Consider the following 11,162-nt stretch of genomic DNA (forward strand, 5'->3'; position numbering starts at 1 on the left):
GGGGGGGGGGGGGGGGGGGCAATCTGCTTTTATTCTCTTTTTTCTTTTCTTTTATTTTTATTGCAATGAATAAAATATCATAAACATAAAATAGCAAATATATTTCTAAAAAAGACCTCTGTTACGCTGTTTTAAATGAATGCTTTGGACACCTCAATGCAGCGTACATAGTGTACAATGATTGCTTGCTGCTGATGCCCATTACAGAGTGTAGTAGTAGATGGCTCAAAATGCACCTAATTTAGTTGCATTATTTGTAACTTTAACAACCTTTTTTAAGTTAATTAAACTAAAAGCATAGATGCTCGGGCTCCAAAGCCAAGGGTCTACAACTAAAAGTAGAGGAGCCCTTGAGATACAATACAATCTCTGCTCTAGTCACTCTCCAAAAATAAAGGTTTGTTCGAATCAAGAAAATATCGGTCACCTCTAAAATTAAGCGGACGAAGTTTGAACACTTGGATTATAAAAAAAAGAACTTTTGTGTTTAATGTAAATAACAAAAAAAATAATAAATGTTAAATTCTAGAAAAGCATTCTTCGTCTCTCCCCCCTCACTAAGCCCTAAGACCAACAACAATTGAGATAAATTCCATCATGATTTGGCTCTTTTATCTCCTTCTAAATTAAGGACCATGTTACTTGTACATAGAGGGCTACAAAGAAAGCTACCGAAACATGACAAAATGACAAAAATGCCCTCACACCAATTGCAAAATTACTTCCCCTTCCCTTGATCGCATCCTCTCTCCTTTCTCTCCCCCCTTCCCATGGCTGTCTCCAGTGACTGTCTCTCACCACCTTTGACTCACCGCCTCGCCTTTTATATGTCGACTATTGTTGCATCTGCTTTCTTTGCAATGAGAAAGGTGCAGTAGCAGTTGACGCACGAAAGACGAGGCAGCACAAAGTAGTGAGAGGAAAGCGATGACAAGCAATCGTTGGAGGCGGCCATAGGAATAGGAGAGAGTTGAGGTGGTCAAGAAGAGAGGGGGTAAATTTGTAATTTGATGAAGGGTATTTTGGTTATTTGCGTGTGTGTATAACCTGAGATGTACCAATAGCATTTTTTTAAAATTAAATTCTTTAATTTAGAAAAAATGCTATTAGTATATCTTATGCTACACCTTGAGTTTCAAAAAGTAACTCAAATGACAAAAATACCCTTTGTCAATTGTACAACTACCTTTTCCCTTACTCCAACAATTGTCTCTCTCCCTTTACCCAGTGACCTCATGATTATCTCATCTCTCTCCTTTTTTTATGGTTGCCTCCATCAATTGCATGTCGTCACCTTCAACTTGTTGCCTTGCTACGTTGTCTTTTGCGTGTCAATTGTCGTTACATCCTTTTTTCTTTGTGACGAAAAAGATGCAGTGATAACTTGCATAAGAAAGGCTACGCAGCACGAGAAAGATGGCAAATAGGCCGTTAGAGACGACCATGAAAAGGATAGAGAGAGGACAATTAAGAAATTTTAATTCTTTGATTTAAAAAAAAATTATTTTTTAAATTAAAATAAAATTCAAATTCCATAAAATTAAAAAATTATTTGATAAAATTTTTTAAAATTTAAATAAAATTTAAATTTTATCCTTATTTTTCACCCTGTCGCATCCTTATTATGAGAATATTTTTGTCATGTTTGAATAGTATTCGCAGTAGAAGTAACATGGTTGATTTAAAATATAGGACGCGGGAGGTGGGGCCTAGAGTGGTCTGTCTTGAGATTTGAAGTGTTTAGTGTGGCGGTTAATCATAGCCGTTGGATTCTGAGTCAAGTGATTAGACGTTTGTGCTTCCCAAAGCCTGCAACGCAAAACACCTAAATCCCTCAAAGCAGCCAAAGCTGACTTTGCCTTACACTTACTTACAGCCTACTACTGCTCCTACTTCAACACTTCTTAACTTTTTAGTTTTCTCTCTCTCTCTCTCTCTCTCTCTCTACTTTACTCCCACTTTTACAGTATCTTTTTGGCATCATCCAATTGATTGACTGGTCTTGCTCCAGAATCAATACAAATATAAATATAAATATATTAGTTAACTTAAATTATAATTATAATAATTATATATTTTGACCTAATCTTTAATGGCAAATTAATCTAATTTGTGCTTTTTATCATCTTATGAAAATAGTTTACTTTGATGATAATAATTCTTTATTATGGTATATTTTAATTTATGATCCATCCTGGTAGCTAGCCATTCCCCATTGGAGTGAGTGCTGCAAGAGCTAGCTAGGATTGGGAATTCGGAATGATTGCTCTCTACAGCAATTTCCCAACACTGGGCTCTGGATTTTGGGCACACACCACACCACACCACACAGTGTCTTGTCACCTGACATATCAAATTAATAGAAAAATAAAAAGATTTTTTCTTTTTTTGGGGGACAATTGATGAGATAATGTTCCTGTTGAAAGCTTGTGAAAGAATTGATGAGATAATGTTCCTGTTGAAAGCTTGTGAAAGTTTCAATGGTGGAGGTGACTGTGTAACAACGTTTCAGATTCATTTCATCTAAGTCCAGCCAAAATAAATGGTGATTTTTATGAACACATTTGCATCTTAAAGTTGCAGAAAGGAACAGAGCTTTTGGGGCTTTGTTTGGTTGTTGTTGTGATCCTATTTTCTTATTCTCTTTCATTAAAGAAAGCAACATAAATTCTATCATGCAAAGAGAAAGAGGCCAACAAAACAATACAAATTAAATTGACTGACTCAATGAGTTAGAATTAAAATTTTTTTTATTCTCAATCAAAATTAAGGGGCTATTGCTTTAGAGGTTAACAGTTTTGTTAAACAGTATTTTCTTACTTAACTAAGTTAAATCAAAAATAGAAATGAGTCCACCTAACTAAGTTAATCAACAACCAATCTTGCTCTTGGAAACATTGTTTTGAGTCTAACCTCATACATAAACACGACTACCACAATACCTTTATGTTATATAAAATAATATATAATAATTCATACATATTAAGTATGGTCTAAGTGACTTATATTTCATACTTGTTAATACTGTTTCATTTTGGTTGGAACTATTGAAAAGTTTTAATTTTTCATCAAAATCAAAATGCCCATATTTTTGTTTCGTATCGGTCAAAATCTTTGATATTTCAATTCATATCAGTTGAAATAAAAATTTCGACCGAGATGAATATAACTTAGGATTTGAGATGGGGTTGACGTTGAGTAGTTTATACGTTGTACTCTATAATTGTTTTTATTAATTGGGAGGCTAACCAACATACTGATTAGAGTCAAAGATTATGTTGCAATGGCATGGCATTTTCATTAGAATTAAATCCAATCCACAACTAAGATTTTAAATGGTTGACTTGTGCTCATAATTGAACTTCCATTATTATTATGATAATTAAAATTGAAAGCAGCTTCTGATTGAAGTTATGGGAAATAGAGTACACGTAGCCAAAGTGTATAAAAAGCATAATTATGGCATCGATCATTCCTGCGTAAACCTTAAAACATTAGGCTCTTTCTTCTTTCTTGTCTTGACAAATACTACTACTACTACAACAACTACCATTCCAATAACATAAATAATATAGTTACAGGTTACTTATTCTATTACATTTTTAAATATATATATTATAAATTAATTAAATGTAAGAATATCCATGACAATTAGAAGTAGATTCTTTCATATTATGGAGGCAGGTAGGTGAAAATGTGCTTTTTTTCAATAAGTCTCCACCAACAAGTCAATGACAAAATTTTCAAATTATTATTTCTATAAGTAGCTAGCTAGAGTTGATTTTGATTTAATTGAGATTCTTAGCCGTCAAGGTCATATGGTCTATTAAAGATAATCAACTTGATTAAAACAATTGATAAAATCGTAAAAAAAGACAACAAATCAAACTCCACGCCCATGCATGTCTAGGATATTTCAATTATTAAGCTAACTTTTGGGATAAGAGTGGGGAGCTGGTTTTGAATTTGATCAACACCACAAGCTTTAACTGGGACGAAGTTGTCCCCCAAATGATGTCAGATGGCACCATACCTAGTATAATGTTTTGACATGGTCCATGTTTCATGGGCCATTGAGCATATTTATTAGGCTAAATTGGGTACTTTGAAGGAAAAGGGAGGTAGGGGGGGCACGAGGGGAGACTAAATTTCACGAAACACTGGAAATTACATGAATTATCATTAAATAAGTCTGAAAGAGAGAGAGAGAGAGAGAAACAGAGTCAAAATGTGAGTGGAGATAAAAATGAATTGTACCGATTTATTATATAAAGATTTGAAGTAAATGAAATAATTAGGTTAGATTTAGAATTGAAGGGCAAATTGATGTGAGTGGGAAGCTCTCTAGAAACTACGTACAGGGCTTAGTAGGTGTGGGTATGGCTAAGCTTCAGCTCATAATTAAAATTGAAAGGGATCTTGCGGTGCAAGCCTTTGGAAATAGAGTAGGCCGGCCCCGGCCATGTACCTGTGTATAAAAAAAGCATAATTATAACCAAAAAAATTAATTGGGACGTAATCAAACCTTGTTTGCGTAAAGTACACCGTCGCCACTTCAACTTTTTTTTTTTTTCTTTTCTTTTTCGAAACGTTAATATTTAATTTATTTAAAATTAAAATTATAAAATTTCAATAATAATAATAATAATAATAATAAGTTGGCTTGAATTTGAATTTGAAGGAAACTTTACTATGGGCATGGTTGTACCCTAATGATGTCAAAGTCCACTCAAACTTAGGAGGAAGACCCATCCATCAAACATTTTTATTATACTATATAATTCATTGCTTTTGTAAAGTTTGGGTAGAAGAGCATGGGAAGGAAGGAAGGGGCAAATAAGAGTGGAGCGGAGCGGAGCCTGCCTTTGGATTGTGTATGATCCATGTCATATGATTATTTTAAAACATGCCCATGTTTCGATTTAATAAAAGCCTCACATGATCATGATCATGATGATGATGAATTTTCAATAAAAATTTGTTGTCTAATTCCTTTTTACTGGAAACGAATACTATGTATATATATATGTATGTAATGTAACAACTATTAAAATTTGGAGAATGAGTAAATTGATAATTCACTAGCTAATTACATGTATATAATATATAGTATGCATGAAAGAGCTATATATATATATATATAGACGCGACAATAATAATTTTCCTAGAGAAGTGGTGGCGTTGGATTTGGTAGAAAATTGGATTGTAGTATAGTATGCTTTGGGTAGGGGGTGGTGGATGATTATATTGTAATCAACGTGGTCCAAGTAGGAGGGAGGACGGGGGTAAAAATTATGTAATAAATGGTTGGCTGGCTGGCGCATTGCATGCTTACCATCCAAAGCCAACAAACAATACATGCTCCAGTAAGTAGTAAAGGGCTGGTGGTGGTGGTGGCCAAATTGGTGCACATACATAGATAGATAGATAGATAGATAGATATCCATCCCCTAATAAAGAAAGACTGTTTTCAGTATCCATTTAGCAGAGGACCCTTCTTCTTTATGATGGTGGTGGTGCTCCTCCTCCTCTACATTGCTTCATTTGATGGCACCGTCTGCCACCGACTAATCGCGATATTTAATTATTTTTCTTTTTTATTAAATCAAGAGATATTATTAATTAATGTCATTATTATTATTTATTTATGGAATTTTACAAATAAGAACAGCCAGGCCAGCCTGCTGTCCTTAGAAATAGAATCATAAGATTCTCCTCTCTGGTCTGGGCCATGCATCCGCATCAGCATCAGCATCACCGCCATTAATTAATTAATTTAATTTAAATTTAATTTGATCAAATCAAAGATCATGAGACCTGACCTGCTCAATAATTCCCATTCCATTCCATTTACTCTTTCTTCTAGCCCTACGCTGGACCCACTGATCCAACGGCTCGTAACAAATTAAAAAATATATTATATAATTCTCTTCTTTTTATTTATTTTTATAAATCGTATATGAGATTACTGTCTCTTTCAATAATTAAAAATAATTGATGAATGTCTGATAAGTAGACAAAAAAAAAAAACATGAAATGTGATAGTTATAAGTGGGATGCTGCGAAATTGGATAGAGATTAAAAAAAAAAAAAAAGTATTTATTAGAAAATTATTTTAATTATTATGAACAATATAAAAACAAGAAAAGAAAATAAAAGAAAAGAGGGAGGTCCATAGCAACAGATGTAGACTCAAAGTTAAGGCCCCCTACCTATGGAACAAAGTTGGGGTTGGGATTGGGGCCCCTACCCTACCAGAATACGGTGAATATTAATATATATATATATTAATTATTTACCATTTACGCAACTGCATACATACCACCAGAATGAATACGGTGAATATTAATATATAATTCTTATAATAATGATGTTTTAGAAAAATAGCAGTTATAAATTTATTTATAATAATAGGTGGCAGACAAGTTGGCTACTTATTTTAATTTAGATTAGTTGGAGGGACATAGAACTAAACTAATTTAGATGAATTCAGTTTTTTTTTTTTCTCCCTTTAAATCAGTTATAATTATATCTTAATTAATTATTTTAAAACTCAATTTGATCTCAACTTAACAAACCATTCACATTTAACCTTCTTCTCCCTCTGTCTGAAGAGAACAGTGATCAATTGTTTGTTTGTTTGTTTTCTTTATTTTTTTTTTCCCGCGCTTTAAATCAGCTGTGCCCCCCTCACCCTCAAGAGTCAAAACAGAGGCTGCTTTTTCTCTTTACAAAAGAAAGAAAAACCCTCCCTTTGTCATCTCCAAGCTTGCCCAGCCATCGCCCAATTCTCTTCGCTCCAAAACCCCACCATTTTCATGACCCTCTGATTCCACGCTGCTGCAGCCTCCGCCATTGATGGATTCTCTGAAACCCACTTCGGCTCCAACCAAGAACAAGCTTTCCAAGACCTTCCACAAAGTCATCCACCGCAAAACCGCCACCAAAACCCTCTCCAACTCCGGCTTCTGTCTCTTCATTCCTCAGGAACACAAGCACAAAGCGGACGCCAAGCCTCAGCTGCAGTGCTTCGGCAGAGAGTGCAAGGATGAGTCCATCTCAACGCCAGCGAGGAACAGGGCCGGCGCCTTGGAAGCGTTCGTGGCCAAGCTCTTCGCCACCGTCTCCGCCGCCAAAGCGGCCTACGCTGAGCTGCAGACGGCCCAGTTCCCCTACAACGCCGACGCCATTCAGGCGGCCGACGAGGCCGTCGTGCGCGAGCTGAAGCTGCTGTCGGAGCTGAAGCACAGCTTCTTGAAGAAAAAGATCGATTCTTCGCCGCCCCACGTGACCATCTTGCTCGCTGAGATTCAGGAGCAGCAGTCTCTGATGAAGATGTACGAAATCACGATGAAGAAAATGCAGGGCGAAGTTGACGCCAAGGAGAAAGTTTTTTCTTCTCTTCAGAACGAGCTGAATGACGCCGTTTCCAACAACAAGGCCCTCGAGAAGAAGCTGAACTCGAGCGGCCAATTTTCAGTACTCGAAACTGTGAAATTTTCGGATTCCAATCCCAGTGGTTTCGGCTTTGTCCTGCATTACGCGGTGAGATCAGTGAGAAGCTTCGTGAAGGTGATGATTCGGGAAATGGAAAGTTCGAATTGGGATATCGAAACGGCGGCCAAGGCTATCGAGCCGGAGGTGGATTTCGCCAAAGCGAATCACCGATGCTTCGCTTTCGAGTCGTTTGTTTGCCGAGAAATGTTCGATGGGTTCGATTCTCCCAACTTTTCATTTCCGGACGAGTCAAATCCCAGTAGGTTCGTGTTCATAGATCGGTTCAAGAAACTGAAGACGGTGAATGCAGTTCAGTTTCTGAAGAGGAATCCGAATTCGGGATTTGGGAAGTTTACGAGGAGTAAGTACCTCCGTTTGGTTCACCCGAAAATGGAGACCTCATTTTCCGGGAATCTAAGCCAGAGGAAACTCATAAACTCCGGCGAATTCCCGGAAACCTCATTCTTCTCGGCGTTCGCCGAGATGGCGAAGCGGGTCTGGCTTTTGCATTGCCTGGCCTTCTCGTTCGATCGGAAAGTGGAGATCTTTCAGGTGGGAAGGAACTGCCGGTTCTCGGACGTGTACATGGAGAGCCTCAACGACGACCCGCTTGCCGCCGTGGACGGCGGTTTCCGGGTGGCGTTCACTGTTGTTCCGGGGTTTAAGATCGGACAAGCGGTGATACAGAGCCAGGTCTATCTCCATCCGGCGGTTACTTCGGCGAAATGACAAAGCTTTCGTTTCTTGTATCCTGTCATGAGGCCATCTCATTACCCACGCGCTCTTGCACGCGCCGCCCTGAACGGCGGACTTAATTTCACTCTCTTACCGGGACTCGGGAGGATTTATTTTGTGCCACTAGAATGAACAGAAAATTTTGGTGTCCAAGCCAATGAGATACCATCTTATCACAGTGACAAGATTAAATTCCTAAATATCACTAACGTGGATGGTATCTCTTGTGCCGGGGCATCAAAATTTTTAAGTTGCAAAATAATTTCTTATTTCACAGCCGGAGGTGATCGGGACGGTGTTACCATGGACGGCAGCAGGGGGCGGCGGGTGGAAAAGCCTAAATATAAAATGTAAAATATGTAATATAAATATATATATATATGATTGTAATAGTATTGTCAGGTCAGGAATAGAGTTGTCAAGCAAAGTGGCGGGTCGGACCCACATATGAAAGTGGGTTCAGAGTGCATATGAACTGGAAATTTGGAGTATAGTTAGGGGAAATTTGGAGTATTGTAGGCAGAGTGTGGGGCCCATCTCTGTTTGTTTGGAGGAAAAGAAAATGCGGCCCCCTTTTCTCTGAGAAAACTTGCGTCCGAGAAAATTTTTGTTTCATTGTGCCCTACAGCCTGCTCTGAGTTGGTTTAAAATAAGATTATACATAATAATATCTGGAATGTAGCTCGGTACATTGAATTTTGTGATGCCTATTCCGTTCTTCTTTTTATGCGCTTGCAACTGCGTATGTATGTTTGGTGACAACTTTCCTCTTAAAATTCAACAATTATTCACACACCACTATTGATGTTAAGATTTAGATGGGAAAATCTTTGAAATCTGATCTAAGCCAGTCCCAGTAATGCTTTTGCTTGACTTTGATATTATTTTTAATAATAAAAATTTCTATTAATATTTTATATAATATGGAAAACAAATGTTACACGGCTTGAAAATATATTATATAATATTAAGACTAAGTACAAATACGTAGTGAGATAAAATTTTCACATACTATTTATCTCTTATGTTAAAATTAAGAACACGAATAGGCGGGGACCGCATAAGCGAGATAATTCCAAGACTAATACAATATGAATGAACATTTGGTGTTTGTATTGTTATGAGTAAATACATGTCATGTCCTTTACAATAATTACAAAATATAATATTTAATCTTTAATATCTAAAACGTTAAAATTTTATATTTTAATTATTAAAAATTATTATTTAAATTTTTTATTGTGATAAAATAACGTGTTTGTTTTCATGAGTAACATGCTAGGTGGATGATTGAGTGATAATATTTGAATAAATTGATTGGTTTGTTGTATTTTTTTAATAATTAAAAAATATAACATTTCATCCTTAATGTATAAAATATTAAAATAATATATCTTAACTATTAAAAATTATTACTTTAAATTCTTTTATCTTAAAACATAAAAAAGAATATTAATAAGAGAGAGAGCGATTGATCTGAGTTTAAGATAGAGATATTATATAAATTAGTTATGTCATATTTTATGATTAAAAATAAAAAAAAAATATCGTTTTTTGAGTTAGTGAATAGTGATTAAGAGATTTAGGTGTTTAGGATTTTTTAAATTATGACTAATTTAATCTTTTATTTATCAAAGTAAATTTTAATTTGATGTGTTTCGTTGATGTATCCTTTTATGAGTCAAGACATTCTCTTTTTTATGTGTATATATCCTACATGATATAAATAATAACTCTACTTTTTAATAGTTGAGATATAAAATTTTGACGTTTTATACATTAAAGAACAAATATTATATTTTTTAATTATCAAAAGAATGCAACAAACCAATCAATATATTTAAATATGGTCAACTAATTATCCATGTGGTGTGTTACTTGCAAAAAAAAGGATATGATGATACACTTGCTAACATTTCGATATGAGAAAAAATTAAAATAATAATTTTTAATAATTAAAATATAAAATCTTAATTATTTACACATAAAAAAAATTAAGTGAAACCAAAATATGCGCATAGGATGTTGGCATCTGCCGATATTTGGTACAAGGGAGCATGATTAACTTGTGAAGACAGTCACGGATATTTGACAGCACAACCGGACTCCACAACTAGTAGCGCTATTATACATAAATAAATCAATATATGGTCCTCTTGTCGTTTCGGCTGGTTTTCTTCGGCTTTGGTTCTTATAATCCTTTTAGCTTTTCATTTTTGAAACCTTTAAAAGCAAAAATATTGTTCAGTTATTTACTTCCCTTTTAGAAAATAGTCAACAATTTTGAAAACTTTTATGAAATCTTGTTTTTATAATTTTCATTTGGTTGCAACTGAAAACCACCTACCTAGATATATCAAATAATATATCAGGTTTTCATGAAGAAACTAAAATCAACCTTAAATAGTAACACTGGAAGGATTTATTCTGCCAAGAAGTGTGACATTTTATGGAATGTTTTGGGCAACAAAAATATCAACAACAGAACTAGACATGCCAGCACGTGCTGACTGGTACCCACCCAGTAACAATGCCAAATTTTAGGCTCCCTGCCCTACTTTTATGTTAGTATTAGTGCAGACAGGCCTGTACTCAATTGCTTATTTCGTCGTATGGTTATCTAATGCATGTGATTTGGAATGTGCCTGGTAAAAACAGTGATAGTAAATTCTTGTGGATATATAGCGCCCAAAACATGTGATGGGTATTCAGATCAGCTGCTAGTTTGCTTATCGATAAGATGGGGGGGCTGACCCAATAGGTCCTAGGGCTTGTTGCCTCCCCCAAAGAAGTTAGTAATTCCAATCAAAATATATATAGGCATCGAACAAGCCTGTGATTTCAACTTCATGTGCCACTAATTTCCAGCTCAGGCACAATTGAGTATTACCTGGAATGACGAGTTATTAGCATGTGCATTGAATTTCTTC

General features: G+C 35.5%; 1 protein-coding gene across 1 annotated transcript; it reads left to right on the plus strand.

Annotated features, from left to right (window-relative positions):
* Positions 1-6,693: 6,693 nt before the first annotated feature.
* LOC127807143 (protein GRAVITROPIC IN THE LIGHT 1) lies at positions 6,694-8,921 on the plus strand. The gene has a single exon (XM_052344789.1). It carries the CDS (start codon positions 6,859-6,861, stop codon positions 8,224-8,226), a length of 1,368 nt encoding a protein of 455 aa, XP_052200749.1. The 5' UTR covers positions 6,694-6,858; the 3' UTR covers positions 8,227-8,921.
* Positions 8,922-11,162: the final 2,241 nt, after the last annotated feature.

This window comes from Diospyros lotus, chromosome 8 (assembly GCF_014633365.1).
Source record: "Diospyros lotus cultivar Yz01 chromosome 8, ASM1463336v1, whole genome shotgun sequence".
NCBI classification, from domain to species: Eukaryota; Viridiplantae; Streptophyta; class Magnoliopsida; order Ericales; family Ebenaceae; genus Diospyros; species Diospyros lotus.

Coding starts and splice junctions, on each gene's coding strand:
- LOC127807143 (XM_052344789.1), top strand. CDS start 6,859: ATGGATTCTCTGAAACCCACTTCGGCTCCAACCAAGAACAAGCTTTCC.